Here is a 24,797-nt window from a genome sequence, read left to right as displayed (position 1 = left end):
CGGCCCGCCTGGCCCCGCCCCCGGGGCGTTGACTAAGCCCGGTCTGCCCAGTAGCCTCGCTTCTGGCCTTCGCTTGCCTTCTACCTAAACTTCGCGAGTGGCTTGTTTTTGCTGCGTGGACGCCCGCGTTTTCTATTATTTCTCTTCCGGTGCCCCACAACTCCTGAGCTACCCTTCTTTTATGCGTTCTCTCCCAGCCGTGTGATTTCCCTGCTTGCTTAGCGGGCCCTCCTTCCTCAGATTGCACTCCTTTCCTTGTGTCTCCCAAGCTGCCTTTGTGTCGGTTGTGATTTTCCTAATCTCTGATTTTCCCTTTCTCTCGGACCTATTTTCTGCCGTGCTTCATTCCCTGATAGCCTGGCCCCTTCCCTGCTTCCTTCGCTAGGGACGCCTCTAGTTTTTCTGAATTTCCGGCTAGCTCCACCCTCCGCGTTCATCTTCCTCAAGAGTTCACCCCTCTGGGGGCTCCTCTGTGTAATCGTCGCCTTCTCTGGGTATCTATGTGAGCTCCGCCTCACGCCATCCCGCCATCTTCTCTGCCTTGGCCCCTTTTCTCTGTGCAGCCCGCTGTGTCCCTTTTTCCCCCCTCTGAGATCGACTCCTCTTCTCCCTGAGAACCCCGCCTTTGTGCCCCACTCCTCATTTTCCTACGCCTCCCTCTCTCTGCTGGTCCTCTGTTTCCCTGCAAGGTTCCATTCCATCAATTTGTCTTTTGTAGGGGTGGCATCCCCTCTTGACTACTGCTCCATCCTTTTTTTTTTTTTTTTTTTGCTTGAGAATTTCATTTCAGTCTTTTCTGGTTGCGTCTCCACTTGTACTCAGCTCGTTGAGTCCAGTTGTTCTGCATCTCAGGCTGGCGTGTGCCATCTTCTCTGATTGGCCTAGTCCCCGCCGCCCTGAGATCCTTTGTCAGCCTTCGTTTCTCTTACCTGTGTCCCAGCTTTTCTGTGGGTCTTAGCACCTTTCTTGGCCACAGATTTATGGGTTACAGAGCATGTGTGTCTGAGGCACTGCAGACAGAAAAGGGTGGCCGACGTGACCTCTAGCTGGACTGCTGGGCAGGGGAGCTGTCCTAGATAAAATTGGAAAGGTTGGGTGGCGCTGATCTGGGGTGGGGTGGCGTCGGGGGAGGCTTAAAGGCCAGCTAAAGAGGATGAACTTGATCCTTTAGGTAGTGGAGAGAGAGTGAGAGGAAGTGGGTGTGGGAGGGAGGGATGGTGGTGGAGGAACAGGGTAACTAACAATTATAAAGAGCTTAGCATTTGCCTAACACTTATGATAATAATTTTATTGATCTTCACAATGACCCTATGAGATGTATTATACTCCATTTTATAAACAAGGTAGTAGGCTCTGAGTTCAACAAATTGGACAGCTAGTAAGGGAAGGGGTAAAGATTCCAACCTGGGTCTCTGAGGCCAAGGTGTATGATCGTTGTACCCCTCCTACGTTGTTATTTTCCACCAATTCCCCACTTTCATTCCCTAACCTTCTTATAGGCAGTTCTCATTCTGAAGTGGTTAATAATATGTATCTTTTGGTTTATGTGTGTGTTCTCCCAGGATGCGTGTAGTGTTTGTTTTTTTTTTTTTTTTTTTTTTAAAGAGATGGGGTTTTTCCATATTGGCCAGTCTGGCCCCAAACTCCTGGCCTGAAGTGAACTGCCTGCCTCGGCCTCCCAAAGTGCTGGGATCACAGGCATGAACCACCACACCCAACCTGTGTTTGAGTTTTTAATTTATGCAAGTGATACTGTGTTATCTACTATTTAAAATAATCAACATTCTGCTTTTACAATCTATCCATGTATACACTCTGTCATTCTGTCATCATGCGTACATTTTTTTTTTTTTTTTTTTTTTGAGACGGAGTCTCGCTCTGTCGCCCAGGCTTGAGTGCAGTGGCCGGATCTCAGCTCACTGCAAGCTCCGCCTCCCGGGTTTACGCCATTCTCCTGCCTCAGCGTCCCGAGTAGCTGGGACTACAGGCGCCCGCCACCTCGCCCGGCTAGTTTTTTGTATATTTTTAGTAGAGACGGGGTTTCACCGGGTCAGCCAGGATGGTCTCGATCTCCTGACTTGGTGATCCGCCCGTCTCGGCCTCCTTACTGCCCAGGCTGGGGTGCGATGGTGTGATCTTGGCTCACTGCACCCTCCACCTCCCGGGTTCAAGTGATTCTCCTGCTGCCACAGCCTCTTGAGTAGCTGGGATTACAGGCTCCCACCACCACACTCGACTAATTTTTGTATTTTTAGTAGAGTCGGGGTTTTGCCATGTTGACCAGGCTGGTCTTGAACTCCTGACCTCAAGTGATCGGCCCGCCTCAGCCTCCCAAAGTGCTGGGATTACAGGCGTGAGCCACTGCGCCCTGCCTCACATCCTATGTACGTCTAATCAACTGCTTCCAACTCCTGTGTGATATTCCATAGTGTACATCCCCAGCATGTTTTGCATTCACTTGGTCTCAGAGAGGGAAGCTCCCATTGTCTCAACCTACCATCACCACAATAATGCTGCATTCACTGGGCACGGGAGCTCATGCCTGTAATCCCAGCACTTTGGGAGGCCTAGGTGAGTAGATTGCTTGAGCCCAGGAGTTTGATAACAGCTGGGGCAACTTGGAAAAACCCCATCTCTACAAAGCTAGGTGTGTTGGCGCAGACCTGTAGTCCCAGCTATTTGGGTGGCTGATGTGAGAGGATTGCTTGAGCCTGGCAGGTGGGGGCTGCAGTGAGCACAACTGCTCTCCAGCTTGGGCAACAGAGTGAGACCCTGTCTCAGAAAAAAGAAAATTCTGCATTATTGTGCATGTTCCTTTGTAGATGAAGGTGGAAATTTTTGTAATACCTATGTAGGGCATACTAGAAATGGGTATTCATAAACCCAATTTGATCATGTAGTGTCAGACCCCTGCAATGCTGCTTTGGGCCCGAGATCCTGGTCAGAACTGTAAGCTCCTGTGTTTCTCAGAGTCCAGAAATAGTGTCTTATTCCCCAAACCTCCACATAATCCCATGAGCAGCAGGGGCCAAGGATTGCTTTATCCCCACATTCCTGCCAACACTTGTCTTTTCCCAGCTTTCTGATCCTTAGCAGTATGATAGATGTACAACTTGATAGATTGCATTTCTCTGGTTATTGTTGGGTTTGTGCATTTCTTCACTGTTTTTGTTTGTTTGCTTGTTTTTTTTTTTTTTTTTTTTTTTTTTGAGGCAGGGCCTTGTTCCGTTGCCTGGGCTGGAGTGCAGTGGCATGATCTCGGCTCACTGCAACCTCCAGCTTCCGGGTTCAAGCGATCCTCCCGCCTCAGCCTCCGTAGTAGCTGGGACTACAGGCATGCGCCACCATGCCTGGCTAATTTTTGTATTTTTAGTAGAGACAGTGTTTCACCTTGTTGGCCAGGCTGGTCTCGAACTTCTGACCTTGTGTTCTGAGGCTAAAGCGATCCTTCAACATTAGCCTCCTGAGTAGCTGGGACTACAGGTACCTCCATGCTTGGCTAATTTTTAAACTTTTTTTTTTTGTATAGACAGGGTGTTGCCCAGGCTGGTCTCAAACTACTGACCTTGAGCAATCCTTCTGGCTCAGCCTCCCAAAGCACTGGAATTACCGGCATGAGCCACTGTGTTGCCCAGGCTGGTCTTGAACTCCTGACCTCAAGGGATCCTCCTGGCTCAGCCTCCCAAAGCACTGGGATTAGAGGCATGAGCCACTGTGCCGGCCTGCATCATCTCCCTTGATCAGATTTGCCAGGGAACTAACTCAATCTTTTCATAAAATGGATCTTTTTTGTAATGATGTTTATTGTTGTTTACTATTTCATTGATTTCTGCTATCATCTTTATTTCCATTTTTTATTGGGTAGGAGAGATTTGTTTTGTTGCTCCTTATACAATTTCTCGAACTAATTCGTGAACATATTTATTTTTTAATGCTTCGTATTTCCTGATACATGTATTTAAAAGTATAAATTTACTCCTAAATACTGCATTAGCTGTGTCTCAAATTTCGATGTATATATTTTAAAAACCCTTTAATTTTGAAATGATTATTGGTTTACAGGAAGTTGCAAAAGTGGTACATAGAGTCCCTTGAATCCTTCCTCCAGCTTCCCTATAGGGGCATCTTATATAACCATAGTATACAAGCAGGAAATTGACATTTGTACAATACTGTTTGTATAATCTCTACTCACTGCAACCTCCATCCCCGGGGCTTGAGTCGTCCTCCCACCTCAGCCTCCCAAGTGGCTGGGACCACAGGTGCATGCCACCACGCCTGGCCAATTTTTGTATATTTTGTAGAGATGGCGTTTTGTCGTGATGCCTGGGCTGGTGTACAGTACTCTTTAACTAGACTTCAGACCTTATTTAGTTTTCAGCAGATTTTACATGCACTTATGTGTGTGTGTGTGTGTGTGTGTCTGTGTCTATGTCTGTGTGTGAATGTGTGTGTTGTGTAGTATGTTTATTATTATTAAGTTCTAAATACTTTTTTTAAAAAATGGAGTCCCTGTCTGTTGCCCAGGCTGGAGTGCAGTGGCGCGATCTTGGTTCACTGCAACCCCCGCCTCCTAGGTTCAAGCGATTCTCGTGCTTCAGCCTCCTGAGTAGCTGGCACTATAGGCTCGTGCCACCACCCCTGGCTAATTTATATTTTTTAGTAGAGACAGGGTTTTACCATGTTGGCAGGCTGGTCTTGGACTCCTGACCTCAGGTGATCCGCCTGCCTCAGCCTCCCAAAGTGACGGGATTACAGGCGTGAGCCACCACTCCTGACCTCAGTTCTAAATACTTTTAAATTTCCATATTGAACCAAGGGTTATTTAGTGGTATGTTAACTTACACATACACACACACACACACACCCCCACCCACCCACCCACCCACACACACGAGTTTGAAGCATCTATTTGTTGCTCTGATCTCATTGCCTCTGGCTGGAGAACAGCCTGCATTATCAATAAGCCAGGATTCTCTGCTCAGCACCTTGTCCAATGGGAGGACGTAAGTGGGAGAGTGAGAGTCCTGCTTTGAGAAGCTAACATGGTGGGTGGTGCAGGTTAGACTGGAGGGCAGATAGTGGAGATGGGAAGACCTGTGATCCAGAAGGTCTGAGGGAGCCGATGTCCCAGAAGCTGATGCAATCAACTTTCTGCTCCAGAAACAGTGACCCAGAGACAGGTGGACAAAGAATTTGGGGACTGACAGGAACTGAGCTTGGGATCCAGACTGAAACTGATTTCAGACTGACCTCTAGCACCCAGGACCCAGACACAGGACCATGGGACCCCAGCATTTGAGACTTGTGCAGCTGTTCTGCCTTCTGGGGGCCATCTCCACTCTGCCTCGTATGTCCTGTGGGGCTGGATGCTATAAGACCCAGAAAGGTGGGAGGCTGGATTCATGTCACTGGTGGAAGGAGGGCTGGGTATCTAGGTTTCGCTGGGGACAGGACCTATGGGGACTGAACTCTTGGTTGGCAGTTCAAGGGCTCAGAAGGTGATGTGAGGGGCCAATGATTGGGAGAGCATTCTCTTTTTAGGGGTTGGAGCTCTTTTGTGCTATGAAGCAACAGCCTCAAGATTCAGAGCTGTTGCTTTCCATAACTGGAAGTGGCTTCTGATGAGGAACATGGTGTGTAAGCTGCAAGAGGGCTGCGAGGAGACGCTAGTGTTCATTGAGACAGGTGAAGCAGGTTAAGTTTGATCCATTTCCTTTTGCTTGCTCTTCTGACCCCCAGCTCTGCTCCCAGCACCCAGGGACTCTAGACTGGAATTCCGCATAGTTACTAAATATATAAACAATTTTTTTTTTGAGATGGGGAGTCTTACTATGTTGCCCAGGCTGGTCTCAAACTCCTGAGCTCAAGTGATCTGCCCACCTTGGCCTCCCAAAGTGTCAGGATTACAGGCATGAGCCACTGTGCCTGGCCATTATTTATGTTCTGGATAATGTCAGACACTGGCAGGAGAGGAGCACAGCTCCACTGGTTGTGGTGTGGGCTGGATAAGTGGGTAGAATGGAGGTGGACAGATCCTTGGAGGAGGGCACAAGGGAGAGAGGAGTGGGGGCGGGGGTTGTCCTGCACAGGAAGAATGAGGAGATCAAGATGGAGACCCCAGCATCTGAGCCCTGTGCAGCTGCACTGAGTGGACACGGGTTGGGGAGGGAGGCAAAGATTGTGACAGGCAGGGTGGGTGCAGAAAGAGCTAGGGGGAGGGAGGACTCTGGATGAGGCCAGTGACACTGATCCGAGCTCTCTCAATCCTCTGCTCCTCAGGGACTGCAAGGGGAGTTGTGGGCTTTAAAGGCTGCAGCTCATCTTCATCTTACCCCGCGCAAATCTCCTACCTTGTCTCCCCACCGGGAGTGTCCATTGCCTCCTACAGTCGCGTCTGCCGGTCTTATCTCTGCAACAACCTCACCAGTTTGGAGCCTTTTGTGAAACTCAAGGCCAGCGCTCCTAAGTCTATCATATCTGCTTCCCGTAGCTGCCCGACCTGTGTGGGCGAGCACACGAGGGATTGCCTCCCAAATTTTGTCACCACTGATTCTTGCCCCTTGGCTGCCTCTACGTGTTACAGTTCCACCTTAAAACTTCAGGCAGGTGAGAAGAAAGGAATTTTATTTATCAAATGCCTACTCTGCCAGGTGTTGTCCAGCAGCTTCACATCTCAGAGAAGCTGGTGGGATCCGGAGATGGGATTGGGGTTGCAAGGGACAGGGCGCATGAATTCCAAGGAAGAAGGGGAAGGTGCCTGGTGCCTAAGTCTCTGATGGGAGAGCAGGTGTTCTGGTTTGTGAGGGGCCTCTGGGAAGAAGGCAGGGGTCTTTATTTATTTATTTATTTATTTATTTATTTATTTATTTATTTTGAGATGGAGTCTTGCTCTGTTGCTCAGGCTGGAGTGCAGTGGTCCGATCTCGGCTCACTGCAACCTCTGCCTCCTAGGTTCAAGTGATTCTCATACCCCAGCCTCCTAAGTAGCTGAGATTATAGGCATGTGCCACCATGCCTGGCTAATTTTTGTATTTTTAAGGGAGATGGGGTTTTGCCATGTTGGCCAGGCTAGTCTGGACCTCCTGGCCTCAAGTCCTCTAGTGATCCACCTGCCTCGGCCTCCCAAAGTGCTGGGATTACGGGGTGAGCCACTGCGCCTGGCTAAAGGCAGGGCTCTTGAGTCTTGAAAGTGTTCCTGACTTCTCCCTGTCTTCCTTACAGGGTTTCTCAATACCACCTTTCTCCTCATGGGCTGTGCTCGTGAACATAACCAGCTTTTAGCGGATTTTCATCATATTGGGAGCATCAAAGTGACCGAGGTCCTCAACATCTTAGAAAAGTCTCAGATTGTTGGTGCAGCATCCTCCAGGCAAGGTCCTGCTTGGGGTGTCCTCTTAGGCCTCCTGTTTGCCTTCAGGGACTGACCATCTAGCTGCACCCGACAAGCACCCAGACTCTTTCACATAACAAATAAAATAGCAGAGTTCCCTTTCTGCATTGTCCTGTGGTCCATGAGAGTGCAGAGGTGAGGAAGGTGTGAGGAAGGCCAAGCATGTCCAGGGAGGTGGGGACCCAGGAAGAGGAGCCTGGCAAAGTGACAGTGTCCTGCCCAGCAGCTAGGGGAGCTGAAATATTCCTTTTCTCCTTCCCCTTCCTCTGGAGGCTTGAGCTCCAGTCTGGGTTCAGCTACTGATCAGGGTCTGATTTCCGAGACCCTGGCCAAATCTCTCCCTTTTTATGGGCCTCAGTTTCCTCCTCTTTAAAAGAAAGGGTCTTATGAGTTAGAGAAGAGTCTCCTCAGGCCAATTCTTTTTTTTTTTTTTTTCCTTTTTTTGAGGTGGGGGTCTGTCTCACTATGTTGCCTGGTCCGGTCTCGAATCTTTGGCCTCAAGTGATCCTCCTGCCTCAGCCTCCCCAGTAGCTGGGATTTCACATGGGAGCTACTGTGTTTGGCCACCAGGGTGATTATTATCTGGAATTACTTATTGAGTAGCTACTCTGTATGCCAGACACTGTGCTAGTATCTGTGCTAGTGTTTTACATACAGGATATCATTTAATCCTCACAAGACCTCAGTGAGGCAGCTTTTATCTCTATTTTGCAAAGAAGAAACTGGCTCTAGGAGGTGAAACCTGCTCAAAGTAGCATCTCCCTTACCTCCCCTGCAGATCTGCAGATTTCTGTCCCTGCTGAGGGAATTTCGTTGAGAGATTGGAGAACTGAGATTATTTTATCTGCTCAGTAGTTTTTTTTTTTTTTTTTTTTTTTTTGGTAAGTTGGGAAATATGGAAGAGAGAAGAAAGAGCAGGGCTAGCGTGGTGGTTTTTCACCTGGAGTTCAGGTTCTGGGCTCCTAGGAAAGGAGAACAGTGTGATTCTTGTCTCTGGCCGTAAGGGGGCAGCAGATACACTCACCCTGCAACTTCATGCCTTTTAATGAGTGTGTGAGTGTGTGTGTGTGTGTGTGTGAGTTTGTGTGTTTAGGGGTGGGAAGTAGGGAATGGAGAGTCTCTGTGTCGGGCCATTTATGCGTGGAAACTCAGTTTATTTCTCTCTACTATCTTGTGAGGTTTAAAGGCGGTGACTTAGGGTACCTTTACCGTGGGTTAGGCATTTTCTGTGCATTACCTCATTCATCCTTACTACAACCTTATTAAATAGATGTCGTCGCTTCTGTGTTTGCATTTTACAGGCGAGGACACAGGCTTAACTCCTCAAGGCCACGAAGCCCACCTTTGTTAGTGGCTTGAGCAAGTGGGGTCTGAAGCACAGGTGGCCTGCACCTGGCCTCAGAAGTGGAACTGGCATGAGGTTTTGGTTACCATGGACCTCCATGACCAATCTAGGTTCTGGAAGGGGTGATTAGGAAGCCAGAATAGTCACGGCAAGTGGGACAGGGCTGGGTGGAGACCAGTGAGCCTGTGACAAGAGGCCTTAGGTCACAGAGGGAGGTTTTAGTAGATGAGTTTTATCAGCAGGCTTCGCCCACCTCTTCCTAACATCTGACCAACTGGCCTGTTAGTTTTAGAAGGCTGAGCTGAGGCCTGGGTGGGCCGAGGTATACTTTCACAGATTGTCTTCAACCCACTAGCCAAGGTGGTTGAAGACATCAATGACCTTCAAAGGGAATTGACAAGTCAAAGGAAATGGTGTCCTAGGTGTCCCAAATGGATGGCTTAATCCTGATACCAGGGACAGGACATATTAACTACATACAAAGGGTTATATGTAACAAAAATATTGGATATAGAGTGTGATTTAACAAACCCCAAGGACTCATCACCTAGTCCAAGAAATGGAGCATCAGGAGTAACTTGCTTTTTACCTGTGTTCTTTTCCCCATCCACTCCTTTGCCTCCTCCCACAAGGAGGCAATATTTTATTTAGTTTGACTTGGATTGGATTTTCATATACTTTGATCATGTATGTATTGTACATTTAAATAATAAATATTGTTTAGATTTGCCTGGCTTTGAGTTCTGTAAAAATGGTATCATAGGTAGTTTTCTGGAACTTGCTTTTTATTTTTATTATTGTTATTTTTTGAGACAGGGTCTTGCTATATCACCCAGGCTGGAACTTAGTGGCAGGATCATGGCTCACTGCAGCCTTGACCTCTCAGGTTCAAGTGATCCTCTCACTTCAGCCTCCCGAGTAGCTGGGACTACATGCATGTGCCACCACACTCTACTAATTTTTTAAATTTTTAGTAGAGACAAGGTCTTGCTATGTTGTCCAGGCTTGGAACTTGCTTTTAAACAACTCATCATTAAGTTTCTAACATTCACCCATGTTCTCGTGTGGGACTTTGTTCTTCCATTTCACTGTTGTATTACATCCTACTGTGCTATTGTATCACAATTGATCTATTCTTTGTCAATTGTGTGTGGATTTCTTCCCCAGTTTTTGGATACCCTGGCTATTGCTGCTATGAATATTCTTATGCATGTCCTCTTGTACATGTCTTGTACATATGTGTAAGAGATTCTCATAGGTATACACCCAGGAGTACAATTGCTTGCTGTAGAGTTTGTTCAACTTTGGGAGTAAATGCCAAATTGTTTTCCAAAATGGTTGTAAAAGTTATACATTACTGGTGAAAGAGTAAAGAATTTTTGTTGATATACATGCCCTTCAACTTTTCACACTTAAACATTTTTGCCACTCTGTTGGGTATGAAATGATATCTCACTATGGTCTGAATTTGTATTTCCCTGGTTACTAAGTAGATTGAGCTTCTTTTCATGTATGCATTGACTGTGCTGCTTTTGTAAAATGCCACTTTGGCAGGGGCTCTTATTATGCTATAGGGTTGTTTATCTTTTTCTTCTTGATATGTAGGCTTTCTTTTATATTTTATATATTATATACTAACTCTTTGTTAGATTATTTGTCTTCATTCCTTGTGGGTTTTTTTTTTTTTTTTTTTTTTTGAGGCAGAGTTTCCCTCTTGTTGCCCAGGCTGGAGTGCAATGGCAAGGTCTCGGCTCACTGCAACCTCCGCCTCCTGGGTTCAAGCGATTCTCCTGCGTCAGCCTCCCGAGTAGCTGGGATTAACAGGCATGTGCCACCACGCCTGGTGAATTTTGTATTTTTAGTAGAGATGGGGTTTCTCCATGTTGGTCAGGCTGTTCTCTAACTCCTGACCTCAGGTGATCCGCCCACCTAGGCCTCCCAAAGTGCTGGGATTACAGGCATGAGCCACTGCGCCTGGCCTGTCTCTCAATTTTTTAAGGTCTTTAATATTTTTCAATAAAGTTAAAAAGTTTTCTGTATTAGGATTTGGCACAACTTGTGTTACATTTAGTCTAAAATAATCTGTAGTATTCATTGTTATTATAATGATGTCTCTTAAAAGTTGTATTTTCTATTTGTTTCTAACTTACAGACTTGCAATTTTTTTTTTTTTTTTGAGAGTCTCACTCTGACCTAGGCTGGAGTGCAGTGGCATGATCTCGGCTCACTGCAACCTCTGCTTCCCAGGTTCAAGCAATTCTCGTGCCTCAGCCTTCCTAGTAGCTGGACTATAGGCATGAGCCACCATGCCTGGCTAATTTTTTGTGTTTTAGTAGAGATGGGGTTTTACCATGTTGACTAGGCTGGTCTCGAACTCCTGAGCTCAGGTAATCCACGCACTTTGGCTTCCCAGAATGCTAGGATTACAGGCGTAAGCCACCATGCCTGGTCACAATTGATTTTTGTACAGTATATTGATCTTAAAGCCAGACATCTTTCTAGACTGTTTTATGACTTCTAATAGTTTGTTTGTAGGCTTTATTGGGGTTTTCTGGGCAGATAATAATAACCGGTTAATAACAACAGCTGGCCTGGCGTGGTGGCTTACACCTGTAGAAAAATAAAAATTAGCTCAGTGTGGTGGTGTGTGCCTGTACTCCCAGCTATTTGGAAGGCTGAGGTGAGAGGAGCTATGATCATGCCAGTGCATTCCAGCATGGGTGACAGAGCAAGGACCTGTTTCTAAAAATTAAAAAAAAAGTACTGACAGCTGATCTGTGTTGGCTGGGCCATCTCGGTACAATATTGACAATGCTGGGCATCCTTGGATTATTCTTTTTTCAAAAAATATATTTTGTAGAGCTGGTATCTTGCTATGTTGCCCAGGCTGGTCTTGAACTCTTGTTCTCAAGTGATTCTCCTGCCTTGGCCTCCCAAAGTACTGAGATTACAGGTGCCTGGCCCGCCCCTTGAATTATTTTATTTTATTTTATTTATTTATTTGTTTATTTTTTTTTTAGACAGAGTCTCTCTGTTGCCCAGGCTGGAGTGCAATGGTGTGATCTCAGCTCACTGCAACCTCTGCTTTCTGGGTTCAAGCAATTCCCATGCCTCAGCCTCCTAAGTACCTGGGACTACAGGCACCTGCCACCACACCTGGCTAATTTCTGTTTATTTATTTATTTATTTATTTGAGATGGAGTCTTACTCTGTGGCCCAGGCTGGAGCGCAGTGGCACAATCTTGGCTCACTGCAGCCTCTGCCTCCTGGGTTCCAACAATTCTTGTGTCTCAGTCTCCTGAGTAGCTGGGATTACAGGTGTGTGCCACCAAGCCTGGCTGATTTTTGTCTTTTTAGTAGAGACGGGGTTTCACCATGTTGGCTGGGCTGGTCTCGAACTCCTGACCTCAAGTGATCTGCCCACCTTGGCCTCCCAAAGTGCTGGGATAACATGCATGAGCCATCACACCCGGCCTTAATTTTTGCATTTTTAGTAGTGATGATGTTTCGCCATGTTGGCCAGGCATGTCTTGAACTTCTGACCTTAAGTGATCCACTCACCTCAGCCTCCCAAAGTGTTGGGATTACAGGCATGAACCATTGTGCTTGGCCCTCTTGGATTATCCTTGATTTTCCGTGGAATGTTGCCATTTTCCTATTAACAATGATTTTTTTTGGTGTTTTTTTTTTTTGCTCTCTTTTTTGGGGGTTGGGGAGTAGGTGTGCTTTAGCGGAGTAAGGAAGTTCTCTTCTATCCTAGTATAATATTTTTAAGAAATGGACGGCAAAAGTTATTTGTTGTTTTTGGATTTTTTTTTTTTGTAGAGACAGAGTCTTGCTATGTTGCCCAGGCTGGTCTCAAACTTTTGGCCTCAAGCAGTCCTCCTGCCTCAGACTCCCCAAATGCTGGAATTATAGTCATTAGGCCCCACGCCCAGCTCAGGAAATATTACATGATTTTTCTGCGTGTATTGAGATAGTCACGAGTTTTCCCTTTATTCTCTTAATATGGCAAGTAATATGTACTTTACTTAAAAATGGATACATTATATATAGAAAAGTGCATAAATTATAAATGTATTGTTGGATGCCTTTTCAAAAATTGAACACACCCATGTAAATAGTAGCTAGATCAGGAAACAAAACCTTCCTAGCACCCTAGAAGCTCCCTCATGCCTCCTTCCACTTATAGATTTCTTTTTTTTTTTTAAAAAAAGACATTTATTCAGCATCAAAATCAGACTATTACATTTAGCAATCAACAGCATGGATGCAAAAAAAAAAAATTGACATTAAAACCCTTTGTTGGAATGCTTTACACTTTCCACAGAAGAGAGACTAAAATAACCCGTTATACAATTAGTTGCAAATACAGTCCTCGAGTTTTTTGCCCATACACATGAGTATTTGTCTAAAACATGTCTTCTTTGTAGCAGCTAGGTCCTGCCACCTGTGCTTGGCTGAGTTCACAAATCTGTTGTAACCTGTAGCTTCCCTGTCACTTCTCTGGCTCTCCTCTCCTGCTAAGCTTTGTTTCCTAATGAAAATCTTCTGGCACTGCCATAGCTACTGCTGCTACTGGAACTGCCTTAGCCACCTTGGTTTCGTGGTTTGGCAAATATTGGCGTCCACCACTATAGGGGCCAGAGCTTCTGCCTCCAAAGTTTCCTCTCTTCATGGGTCCAAAATTTGAAGACTGATTGTTGTAATTGCCAAAACCATTGTAGCTTCCACTACCTCCAAAGTTGCTTCCATCATTACAAAATCCATTATAGCCATCCCCACTGCCACCATGTCCACCACCAACACAGCTGCCACCAAAGCCACCATGACCACTGTAGTTTCCTCCATGACCAAAGTTGTCATTCCCACCGAAACTACCTCCATGACCACCACCAAAGTTTCCAGAACCTCTTCAATATCTTTGGCTGGATGAAGCACTAGGCATCTTTTGCTTTGATAGGGCTTTTCTAATTTCACAGTTGTGACCATTCACAGTATGGTATTTCTGAATGATAATCTTATCCACGGAGTCATAGTCATCAAAGGTTACAAAGGCAAAGCCCCTTTTCTTGCCACTGCCTTGGTCAGTCATGGTTTCAATCACTTCAATTTTTCCATACTGTTCAAAATAATCTCTTAGGTGATGTTCTTCAGTGTCTTCCTCCTTTTCTTTTTCTTTTTTTTTCCTTTTAGATGGAGTCTCACTCCGTCGTCCAGGCTGGAGTGCAATGGTGCAATCTTGGCTCACCGCAACCTCCGCCTCCCAGGATCAAGCAATTCTCCTGCCTCAGCCTCCCGAGTAGCTGGGATTACAGGCATGCGCCACCACGCCCAGCTAATTGTGCATTTTCAGTAAAGACGGTGTTTCTCATGTTGGTCAGGCTGGTCTCGAACTCCTGATCCTCGGGTAATTCGCCCACCTCGGCCTCCCAAAGTGCTGGGATTACAGGCGTGAGCCACTGCACCCGGCCTTCAGTGTCTTCTTTAATGCCACCAACAAATATCTTTTTCACAGTTAAATGGGCACCTGGTCTTTGAGAATCTTCTCTTGAGACAGCTTTCTTTGGTACAACTCTTTCATCCACCTTGTGTGGCCTTGCATTCATGGTGCATCCGCCTCCTTCACAGTGGCATACATGACAAACCCGAAGCTCCTGGAACGCTTGCTGTTTGGATCTCTCATTACCACACAGTCCGTGAGCATTCTCCATTGCTCAAAATGGCTTCTCAGGCTCTTATCAGTTGTTTCAAAGCTCAACCCTCCAATGAAGAGCTTCCTCAGCTGTTCGGGCTCTTTAGGACACTCTGACTTAGACATGGCAGGGAGAAGAGAGACTTTAACAATGCTTCTTTGGCGGCGTCCATGGGCAGAAATGCCCACTTACAGATTTATAATGTTAAATCACCTTTGCTTTTCCTGGAACAAACAAAACCCAGTCGTAGAGTTTCATTTTTTAATATACTCTTGATTTGATTTCCTAATGCCTTTTTTAGGTTTTTATGTATCTCCGTTCGTGAATGTGATTGACCTGATAATTTCCTCTTTCGTACCTTTTTTTGGTTCTGGTTTCAATGTCAAGTTTATGCTAACCTAATAGAATGAGTTGGGGAAATAGTCCTTCTTTTTCTTCCCTATGGAAGAGTTTGTATAAGATTGAGACGATCCATCATGAAAGTTCTGTAGAAACCACTGATAAAACTTCTGGGCTGCACGAAGTCAAGGCTATAGTGAGATGTGATCATGCTACTGCACTCCAGCCCGGACAACAGAGTGAGACCCTGTCTCAAAAACACAAAACCAAAACTAAAACCAAAAACTTTGGGGCTATGTTTTTTTCTCTCCTCTGGGCTAGATATTTTTTTTCTCTCTTTTAAAAAACTTTTCATATAGAAAATTTCAAATTGTATACAAAGAGAGTTTGTACACAAACATATACACACAAACTTTAGTTTATTTATTTATTTTTATTTTTTGAGATGGAGTCTCGCTCTGTTGTCCAGCATACATACTGTACAATTCTGTTGTATGTAAAAAAAGCATACATACTTTGTATGTAAAAAAAGCATACATACTGTATGATTCTGTTTATGTAACATTCTTGAAATAACATAACTATAGAGATGTAGACTAGATTAGTGCTTGCCAGAAGTAGGTATGGGAGAGGGAGGGTATTGTGGTTATGTAGGGGTAGCAACATATAGTGCTGTGATTGTGGTAGCGGCACAGCATAGAGACACACACTTGCACATGCACACCCACACACAAATGCACACATGCATGCATGCACACATATGCATGTATAACTGGTGAAATCTGAAAAAAGCTCTGTGGATTGTACCAATGTCACTTTCCTGGTTTTGACATTGAATTATAGTTATGCTAGATGTGAACATTGGTGGAGGCTGGGTGAAGGGTGATGGGCCTCCAGGTACATTTTATTTTTTCAAGTTTCTGTGAATCTACAATTATTTCAAAATTCAAAGTTAAAACAAATGTAGTTAGTTTGCGGACCTCTGACACTGATCCTGTGAATGTTCACTGAAGTGCTCTTTGAATGTGCGTCTTTGCATGTATGGTTTTACATTGATATTTCGTGACTGCTCATAGCAAGGAAATTAAGGAAATTAGCAGTAACACAGTTTTTGGTTTGTACTTTTTTCCACATCAGTGTCCAAGACCACAAACTGTATTTTTTTGATGTCTGGAAACAAAGTGGGTTAGGAGAACTGTACCTTACCTTAGTCTTTTTCTTTCTCAGTTAGGCTATGGCCCCTCCCCCTTTAGGTGTTTGAAAGGAATATATTGGTTTTGTCTTTTTCTCTGCACCACGTAAAGTCCAGAAGTGTCTTTAGAGGCCTGGAACTTGCTGCTGTTTCAAAAAAGAGCTTTCTCACTGGTCTCCAGGGTTTCTGCCTTTCTCTCCTATACATTAGGAGTTTCAGTCTGGTCACATAAGTGAGGGAAGTGGGCAGGGTGTAAGAGGATCTCGTTCATTCAACATGTATTTATGAAGCATGCTTGTGCCAGACTGGGTGCTTGTCACTGGACTTAGCAGATACCAGGACAGGCCTCCTTAGAACTCACGGTTCAGGATAGGCTCTTCTTAATGTGACTAATTCATGATCAAAGGGTGTGCACATTAAAATTATGAGGTAAACATACAAATTGTATGCTAATTTCACATAACAGGCAAGACCTGAGAAGCCCCCAGAATCATGGTCCTATGTCTTAACTCTATCTGTCAGGAGCCTTAACCCCACCCGTTAGGAGCTGTGGCTGTGCTCAGAAAAGATGACGAGGATGACCAGGACAGACAGTAGGTGCGAGGACAGGGCAGAGAGGACCTTGGTGACTGCCCAGATGTGGGATGTGATGAGGATTCTGATCCATCCAAAGCAGGGGAGACTCTCGGTGGGGACCTGGGTGACCCTTCCACTGAGCACTCTGAGTGGTGTGTGTGTGTGCCCTGCAGGGACACTGACTGACTGGACCTGAGCTCTTGGGAAGGGCAGGGGTGGGTCTGTAGGACCAGACTTGCCTCTGTGGGTGGGAAGTGGTGGGAATGAGGAGGGTGAGGGTGACTGGGAGGACTCTGGTCTGTTTTTGTCTCCTGGGGAATTTGGGCCCTACCCTGGGAGACAGATGTTCAGGCCCCCACTTGTCCCTCAGGAGGATTGTGTGTGAACGACTAGCAGATGGCAAAGGCCTCTGATATGCGGCATGAGGCTTGGCCTGGAGTCACTGAGAGGATTGTTTAGGGGCTCAGCACAGCTCAGCTTTCCAGGGGCTTAGCTGAGCTCAGGGAACAGGATGGTGTCCTCAAGGGGTGCTCCAGGCTGGGTGATGGTAGTGGTTCCAAGGTCAGGCACTGGGGTCGGAAGTTAATCATGAAAAGTTCCCACTGTGTTGTAGGCAGAGACGATGGCTTGAGTCTCAGAGGTAGGGACATTCACTGTGAAGCTGGAGCAGACTCAGCCTCTCCAAGGTCATACTTTGGCTACAGAAATCAGCCCTGCCAGGGGTGTCAACAACCCTTGCCAACAACCCTAACATTTAGTCATGTGCACAGGGCTCACGACAAACACATTATAAAAGAATCAGGTTCTCCCTCATTGCATCTTTCTCAGGCAGAACAGACGGGGCGGCTTTTCCCGGTAGTTTCTTCTTCCCATCTGTGTGCTCCCTGCAGCAGTGTTTGCAGATGACCCTTCCAGGGTCACTATCCATGGTGCTGATATCCATGAACTATTGAAGGGCTGGTGAGTTGTGATCTTCCAGTCACATCTCTTTTATTGTTTGTTTTTCTTTTCTTTTTTCTTTTCCTTTCTTTTTTCTTTTTCTTTTTTCTTCTGAGATGGAGTCTCACTCTGTCAACCAGGTTGAAGTGTAGTGGCATGATTTTGGCTCACTGCAACCTCCACCTCCCGGGTTCAAGTGATTCTCTTGCCTCAGCCTCCCGAGTAGCTGGGATTACAGGCATGTGCCACCACGCCTGGCTAATTTTTGTATTTTTAGTAGAGCCAGAGTTTCGGCATGTTGGTCAGGCTGGTCTCAAACTCGTGACCTCAGGTGATCCACTCCCGTCGGCCTCCCAAAGTGCTGGGATTACAGGTGTGAGACATCACACCCGGCCACATCTCTCATTCTTAACAACTGAGCTTGTCACTGAGGAGAAGGTGGAGAGGTACTAGGGGCATGGAGAGCCCTCCGTCTCCCTCTCTCAGGACTTGGATGATGCTGGGGATGTCACTACAAAAACTGACGCCACAGTCAGGATAACCCTATCCAGGTGCCCATGTGTAGTTTGTAGTGAACAATCATGATAAAATGGCTTTGAGAGGAGTGATGGATAGAACAAGCACCTCTCAAAGATGCACACATCCTCATCCCAAGATGTGTGAATACGGCACATGGTAAAAGACACTAAGCAGATAAATGAAGGATAAAGACATGGAGAGATTATTGCGGTTTATCCAGGTGGGTCCAAAATAACCACAGGTCCCTTCCTTTCAAGAGAGGGAGGCAGGGAAGTCAGTGAGGATGGAGGCACAGCACAGAGACGTTTCAAGATGCTGTACTTCTCGCTTTGAAGATGGAGGAAGGGGCCAAAGTTAAGGATGCAGGCAGCCTCTAGTAATCGGAAAAGGTGAGGGAGCAGACTTTTCCCTGGAGCTGCCAGGAAGAACACAGCCAAGTGGACACATTGTTGTTGTTTTATGCCACTAAGTTTAGCAATGGAGTTGTCATCTCTGTTGCCCAGGCCGGCATGCAGTGGTGTGATCAGAGCTCACTGCAGCCTCAACCTCCTGGGCTCAAGCGATCCTCCCGCTTCAGCCTCCTGAGTAGTTGGGACCAAGGCACACACCAACATGCCTGGCCTGTGGGAATTTGTCACAGCATCAACAGGAAACTGACACAAGAGATGTCACCTTGTCTCATCTGACGACGTGTGCAGGCGGGCTAAGGAGTCATTTAGAGCTAAATCCTGATGTAAATTTACAGGTTGTTTTTCCTTTTCCCATCTCATGGCAAACAACCCTGGGCAGTGGCAGAACATCCTCAGGAACCATGGCTCTGTGCTTTAGTGCAGGGACCAGCCTGATTGTGGGAAGGTGGCATCTGGTCTGAGTGAACCTCCATGAGATCATTACACTCCCCGGGGCCCTCAGGAAGGACAGAGAACCTCTGGCCCAGGTATGTGGTGGAGCTGCAGGTGAGGCCTGAGTGGAGGGCCCTGCAGGCCAAGGAGAAGAGGAGACAGGTGGTCCCATTGCCACGGGAGACTGCGTGAGCTTTAGGTGAGACAGCCCTGTGTCTCTGACCTGGAAGCCCCTGTGTGGAGAGGAGGATTGCAGTGAGATCCATGCCAGGGGGGAAAGTGGGAACCGATGGGAAATGATGGGCTAGAGTCCCAGGTAGTGTCTGGGAGGATCTTACTCCAGGACTAAATTCTGGGTCTGTCCTCCCCTTGATTACTCTGACAGCCCCTCTGTGTATCCCCTAAAATGAGTAAAGATGTCCTGAGCGCTGGCCTTTTGGACAGAGAGTAAACCCAGTGGCCAGGGCTAGGCACTGTAGGTCCCTGGGGCAGTGTGAGGACAGCCGAGAGCTCGGCTGGCTGGGCAGTGCTCCTGTGAATCCCGCCCTTTCCTGTGTAGGGTCCCCCCCATTCTGACTCCCAACCCCCTATTTCTGCCTCCTAGGGAAAGAGAGACTGGGGTTGAAATAAGTTGGAGATGACATTTTCCCTGTGTGACCAGGAGAGAATAGATATGGAGTTTCAGGTGAATTTTTGCAAAGTTCCCATGAACAGAAAAAGAGCCAATGAGAGGAAGGGTCTTGTTTATTGAGATCCTTTCCAGGTGACCCTGGGTGACATTCACTTACTCTGCAAGCCTCTGCTTCCTGTGGTGATGGGAGGCCTTTGTCCTGGCCCACCCAGAGCCCAGGGCAGCCTGTCGGGGTCCTCGGATATTCAACAGGGACCCTCCATCCCTCCCTATCCCCAGGCCCCAGTGTCTTTTCAGGACTCAGAGCTGGTTCTCTGGCTCAGGCTCCATGTCCTTCCCCATCCCCAGGGCTGGGGGGTCGGGATGCTCCATCAACCCACAGGAGCAGCTCCCAAAGGAACCTAAGAAGCCACATCTCCTTTGCGGTCCATCCGGCAGTAAACATTTGTGTCATGTTTTAGCATTTCCTGCAAAAACAGAGAAGAGGCCTAAACCCCTGTAGCCTTCTCAGAACAGGGTCTGGTGTCTCCCAGGCTCTGGGCCCAGCCATGAACCTGGCTGTGCTCAGGGGGTTCCTGCTCCCAGGCCCCTCCCTCTTCTGCTCACCACCCCCTGTTCTTATTTTCACAGCAATTTCCTAGATCTCAGAGCTCAGCCGGTGCCAGTCGGGACAGATCCTGGGTCCCCTGGGGCCTGTGGGACCAGAACATCCGTGGCCCACACTCACCTCATAGATGGGAGCAGCTGTCCTGGGGCCAGGTCGGGGGGCCTGGGCAGCGGAGAGGGAGGACATCTGTGGACAGGGATGGAGGGTCATGGAGGCCAAGCCTGCAAGTTTCCTGTCTCTGATTGACCAGGATTTACTTCCCTGTGTCTATTTCTGGTCATTTCCCCTCAGGAGTGACCAGCTCTGCCCCTGAGCTCAGCCTCCCAGTGTGGACACAGCACCCTGACCCTTTTCCTGGCTGGGCCCACCCCGCACCCTTGTTAATGTGGGCCCCTGACTGACGGTCCCAGTGTCCACTCTGCACCTGCCAGACTCCAGGGGTCTCCTCAGGCGATGGAGGGTCCCAAGGAGGGGTCAGCACAGGGCGTGGGTGGTCCCGGCCCTGTAGGGAGGCCGAGCTCCTGGGCAGGGCAGGGCTAGCCTTGTCCTGTGTGTTCTGGGGAAGGTGGGTCTGTGCTGTGCTCGGGGGCTGATGGTCCCTCTGCCCAGAGCCTGCACAGCTGGGACCCCAGTAGAAAGGGGCTGGGAGGGGACAGGCTTACCAAGAAGGCAGAGCTGTGGGAGGGACCACGGCCTGGAAACAGAGACAGGAGTGAGCAGCAGGGTGGGAGGAGAGCCTTTCCCCCTCTCCAGGAAGGCGTGGGGTGTCCTCAGCTCTAAGATACCTGAGCAGCTGAGGTTGGGGAGGTGACCCCTGACCCAGAGCCCACAGGTCAGGGCTGACCCGGCCAGTTGGGGCCCCCTGTTTGATGTTTTATGAGATCCTCTTTGCAGCCCCCGGGAAAGGATCAGAGCCTCCCTGGGAGTGACTGGCAGGAGCGGACACTGTGGGGTTGGCCTAGGGGTTCCCAGACACACCTGGGCTGAGAGGACACTCACCAGGGGCAAGGACTTGGGGCTGCTGCTCCTTGAGGTCGTGCTGGATGCTGGTTCTAGGAAAGGTCAGGGTCCTTTGGGAGGGTACCGGGTTAAAAGCCACAATTTTGGAGTTAGAACAGGGGACAAGAAGGGAACCCCATTTTCAAGGACGGGCATGGAGACCTCCTGTCTCCCTCAGGTTTGTGTTAGGGGGAGCCCAGCAGAGGGTAGCTGAGGAGAGGCTTTAGGAAGCCACATCTGTCCTGAGCAGAGGGGAAGGACCCTCAGGCAGATGCTGGGCCAGGAGAACATTGACCCAGGGACCCAGGAAAGGGACTGAGGACCCAAGGAAGGAACCAGACCACGCGGGTTTGCCTGAGAGGAAGGGTCAAGGCCCCAGAGGGAAAACAGGGCCACTTGTGCAGGACACGGAGGGGACTGCAAGTGTCTTGAATTCTCCTGGAACTCAGTGTCCTGAGTGGTGATGCTGAAATGGGACAGTGTCCTTGTCCTCTCTCTCAACCGCTTGGCAAGAGACACAAAGGATGCTCCAGGACATGCTGGTGTGAGGCCCAGGTTCTCCCATCTCACACCTCAGGGCCTATGGTTACTACATCAGCCATGGGGGGCACTGACCCCACCCAGCCTGTCCAGGCTGGTCCACTCCCCATTGTGTGACGATGCCCAGGATCTGGAACCAGGAAATCCCCATCACTGTGTGGGTGGATTCAATGAACAGCGGGAGGTACCAATTACAGACCCCCCCTTCCTCCCTCCCTCCTTCTCTCCCTCCCTCCAGGCAGCTGTGGCTTTGCTGTGTGAGGGAACTAGGGCCACACTCAGGGGTGGGGCCTTAACTAGGCCGAATTCACAGAGGAGGAAGCTGTCGAGGCAGCAACCTAGGGTCAGGAGCTGACGAGGGGGGAGCTGTGGAATAACAGGGAAGGATCCCTGGGGACTTGGGAGGCCATGGAGAGCCTGGTCGTGAATACGGGACAAGGTCTCCTTTCTCCTGGCCTAGAGTCAGCCTAGGGGGTGGGAGGAGGATGGGAAAAAGCTACGGTACCTTCTAGTTTTGGCAAGGAGCAGGAAACACACCAAGGCGGCCACCAGCGCCACTCCGACCAGGACCCCGGTCACCATGCTGGCGACGGCCCCCACAGGAAGGCCTGGGGCATTTTCTTCTGCAGAAAGAAGAAGGCAAAGTCTATCCCAGAGGAAACCACCGGGGCCTTGCGGGGAAGGTGTGCGGTCAGGGGAGAAGGAGATGCCACGGGGCCTGAGTGCGGTCTGTTGTGTTGTCCTCATCACGGATTCCCTTGCTTTCCACAGTGGCACAATTTTCAGTGGGCTTCCCACACTGGGCAGCACCAACTCATACATTCTCCCAGATGTGCTTACATCTCACCCTGCTCTTGTGCCTTTTAGTCCCTCCTTCTTCTCGCATCATGCCTCTTCCCTCTGTTTTTCCTTTTCCATCCCGTAACACTCACAAAGGGCAGGCCCTCGCCATCAACTCAATGCTGATGAGTGGGGATGCTGTTCATTGACTGTTTTTGGGGGAATTCCATGTACCAGGCACAGTGGGTACCAACGTACCTACAGCTCATCTCATCTTCCCATCACCTTGAGGGAGAGGAGCATCACCCCCAGCTGCAGAGTTAGCATCTGAGACTTATAGCACTTCAGTAAGTCAAGGAAGGTCACAGAACTTGTGATACAACAAAATTTGTACAGCATTCCAGGCTGGCCCCAAGGTCAGCTGTGAGAAATCAGAACAACAAGGGGAGGAGGGGTCCTGCAGAGATGGAGTGAGAGGGCTCAGGGTAGAGTTTGGAATTTGCTTGTGTCCAAGACATGGGCTGGGAAATAAGCTTCCAGGCTCTTTCAGAAAACTGACTGCCTCTACCAAGGGCCTAGGGCCTGTGCCCCAGGGATCCACTTACCAGAGACTGTGATTGTCTTGACTGTGATTGTACTGAGGCCAGTGGCTGAGTTATGGGCGAGGCAAGCATAGGATCCACTATTATCCACTGTGATGTTGGCGATAAGGAGATTTTGTGTGTGTTGCTGGAGCATTCCACTGACAAACCAGGAATACTGTGTGGGTGGGTTAGAGGCCACGTGGCAGGAGAGGTTGAGATTTGCCCCTGGGTGATAATAGGAGTCTGGGGGGGAAATGGTGGGAATGCCTGGTCCATCTGGAGCAAAGAGAATAAAGCCATAGATGATATCATCAGAGGGAAGGGGAAGCTGCTGGTCTGTGGAAGAGCCACAGTGTCCCTCTAAGCCAAGTCACAACCTTGAAGTCCTAATGAAACCCACTCTATCCACTGAATCTGGGTCTGAGACATTCACCTGTTTCTCCCATCACAGGCTGTGGACCCTGAGCCTCCCAGGACAGGAGCAGCCCCTCCTCTCCTATTCTTGGTCAAGGCTGGGTCTGCCCAGGTTTGCTCGGGACAGGAAGTCATGGCCAACCTGGGTGAGAGTCTGAGTCCTTGGAGCTGAGAGGGACTGAGAGGCCTGGCCTCTGGCTGTGTGGATTTGGGCTGGTGGCCCGGGCCACAGAGGAACAGAAGATGCTCACAGAGGACATCCAGGGTGACTGGGTCACTGAAGTTCACACTCGCTGGGTTCTGTATTTCACACTCATAGGGTCCTGTGTCATTCCTTGTGACACTGAGTAGAGTGAGGGTCCTGTTGCCATTGGAGAGCTGCAGCCTGGGACTGACCGGGAGGCTCTGACCATTTACCCACCACAGGTAGGTTGGGTCCTGAGCCTCAGATCCACAGGTGAAGGCTACAGCATCCTTGTCCTCCACAGGGTTGGAGTTGTTGCTGGTGATGGAGGGCTTGGGCAACTCCGCTGTGCAGATAACAGAGAGAAGATTGCCCTGTGTGGCACCTGTGATTCCTCCACAGGCATATTTTAATCAGAATCAACATCTCCTATTTTTTGGCCAACCCCACTCCTTAAAAGACTAAGACAGGGCTGGGTCGGTGGCTCACGTCTGTAATCCCAGGACTTTGGGAGGCCGAGGCGGGTGGATCACGAGGTCAGGAGATTGAGACCATCCTGGCTAACATGCTGAAATCCCGTCTTTCCTAAAAATACAAAAAATTAGCCAGGCGTGGTGGCGGGTACCTGTAGTCCCAGCTACTTAGGAGGCTGAGGCAGGAGAATGGTGTGAACCCAGGAGGCAGAGCTTGCAGTGAGATGCGGTTGCATCACTGCACTCCAGCCTGGGCGACAGAGCGAGACTCCATCTCTCAAAACAAACAAAACAAAGAAACAACAACAAAAAAGACCAAGACAGACATGTGTGTCATAGACAGATGCATGACCATCTGAGGGCTCAGAGCCTGTGAGGCTGCCTGGCTGTGAAAGAAGCAGAGACTAGCCGGGCGCGGTGGCTCAAGCCTGTAATCCCAGCACTTTGGGAGGCCGAGACGGGCGGATCACGAGGTCAGGAGATCGAGACCATCCTGGCTAACACGGTGAAACCCTGTCTCTACTAAAAATACAAAAAACTAGCCGGGCGAGGTGGCGGGCGCCTGTAGTCCCAGCTACTCGGGAGGCTGAGGCAGGAGAATGGCGTAAACCCGGGAGGCGGAGCTTGCAGTGAGCTGAGATCTGGCCACTGCACTCCAGCTCGGGCGACAGAGCCAGACTCCGTCTCAAAAAAAAAAAAAAAAAAAAAAAAAAAAAGAAGCAGAGACTTTCCCAATTGTGAATT

The 24,797-nt window shown here is 48.5% G+C and overlaps 2 protein-coding genes and 1 pseudogene across 10 annotated transcripts in view; 1 reads left to right on the top strand and 2 right to left on the bottom strand.

The window, feature by feature from the left end:
* The first annotated feature begins 30 nt into the window (after nucleotides 1–30).
* LYPD4 (LY6/PLAUR domain containing 4) lies at nucleotides 31–7,496 on the top strand. 2 transcript variants are annotated; one of them, XM_001103201.5, is made up of 5 exons: nucleotides 31–1,090; nucleotides 5,164–5,350; nucleotides 5,545–5,688; nucleotides 6,283–6,609; nucleotides 7,225–7,496. In XM_001103201.5, exons 2-5 carry the CDS (start codon nucleotides 5,284–5,286, stop codon nucleotides 7,425–7,427), a joined length of 741 nt encoding a protein of 246 aa, XP_001103201.1. In that variant the 5' UTR covers nucleotides 31–1,090; nucleotides 5,164–5,283; the 3' UTR covers nucleotides 7,428–7,496. The 2 variants fall into 2 exon arrangements, with proteins under 2 accessions (XP_001103201.1, XP_077839242.1); XM_077983116.1 differs by lacking the exon at nucleotides 5,545–5,688 and adding an exon at nucleotides 4,986–5,061 and having other exon boundaries at nucleotides 772–1,090; nucleotides 5,164–5,389.
* A 5,614-nt stretch (nucleotides 7,497–13,110) lies between these two features.
* Nucleotides 13,111–14,559, bottom strand: LOC100426217 (heterogeneous nuclear ribonucleoprotein A1-like; annotated as a pseudogene).
* A 5,008-nt stretch (nucleotides 14,560–19,567) lies between these two features.
* LOC707824 (CEA cell adhesion molecule 3) overlaps nucleotides 19,568–24,797 on the bottom strand; it is a 58,754-nt gene continuing 53,524 nt past the window's right edge. For 2 of the 8 annotated variants that reach the window (XM_077983012.1, XM_015124069.3), the window contains 7 exons: nucleotides 23,648–23,926; nucleotides 23,004–23,258; nucleotides 22,124–22,241; nucleotides 21,079–21,149; nucleotides 20,742–20,773; nucleotides 20,200–20,265; nucleotides 19,568–19,939 (listed from right to left, as the gene is read on the bottom strand). In XM_077983012.1, the coding sequence (XP_077839138.1) occupies nucleotides 19,874–19,939; nucleotides 20,200–20,265; nucleotides 20,742–20,773; nucleotides 21,079–21,149; nucleotides 22,124–22,241; nucleotides 23,004–23,258; nucleotides 23,648–23,926 (887 nt within the window). In that variant the 3' untranslated portion in view covers nucleotides 19,568–19,873. Of the gene's footprint in view, nucleotides 19,940–20,199; nucleotides 20,301–20,741; nucleotides 20,774–21,057; nucleotides 21,150–22,123; nucleotides 22,242–23,003; nucleotides 23,259–23,647; nucleotides 23,927–24,797 lie in introns of all 8 variants that reach the window. The other 6 variants (XM_077983015.1, XM_077983016.1, XM_077983013.1 and 3 more) reach the window with 6 other exon arrangements.

The sequence above is a fragment of the Macaca mulatta genome, chromosome 19, assembly GCF_049350105.2.
Source record: "Macaca mulatta isolate MMU2019108-1 chromosome 19, T2T-MMU8v2.0, whole genome shotgun sequence".
NCBI classification, from domain to species: Eukaryota; Metazoa; Chordata; class Mammalia; order Primates; family Cercopithecidae; genus Macaca; species Macaca mulatta.
The sequence above is the reverse complement of the archived record's forward strand: the minus strand, read 5'-3'. Positions and strand labels throughout refer to the sequence as shown.

Bases quoted from the DNA above. Each gene is read 5' to 3' on its own strand.
- LYPD4 (XM_001103201.5), top strand. From the start codon at position 5,284: ATGGGACCCCAGCATTTGAGACTTGTGCAGCTGTTCTGCCTTCTGGGG. The intron at 5,351-5,544 runs GTATGTCCTGTG...TTCTCTTTTTAG, and splicing joins GGCCATCTCCACTCTGCCTC to GGGTTGGAGCTCTTTTGTGC. The intron at 5,689-6,282 runs GTGAAGCAGGTT...TCTGCTCCTCAG, and splicing joins GCTAGTGTTCATTGAGACAG to GGACTGCAAGGGGAGTTGTG.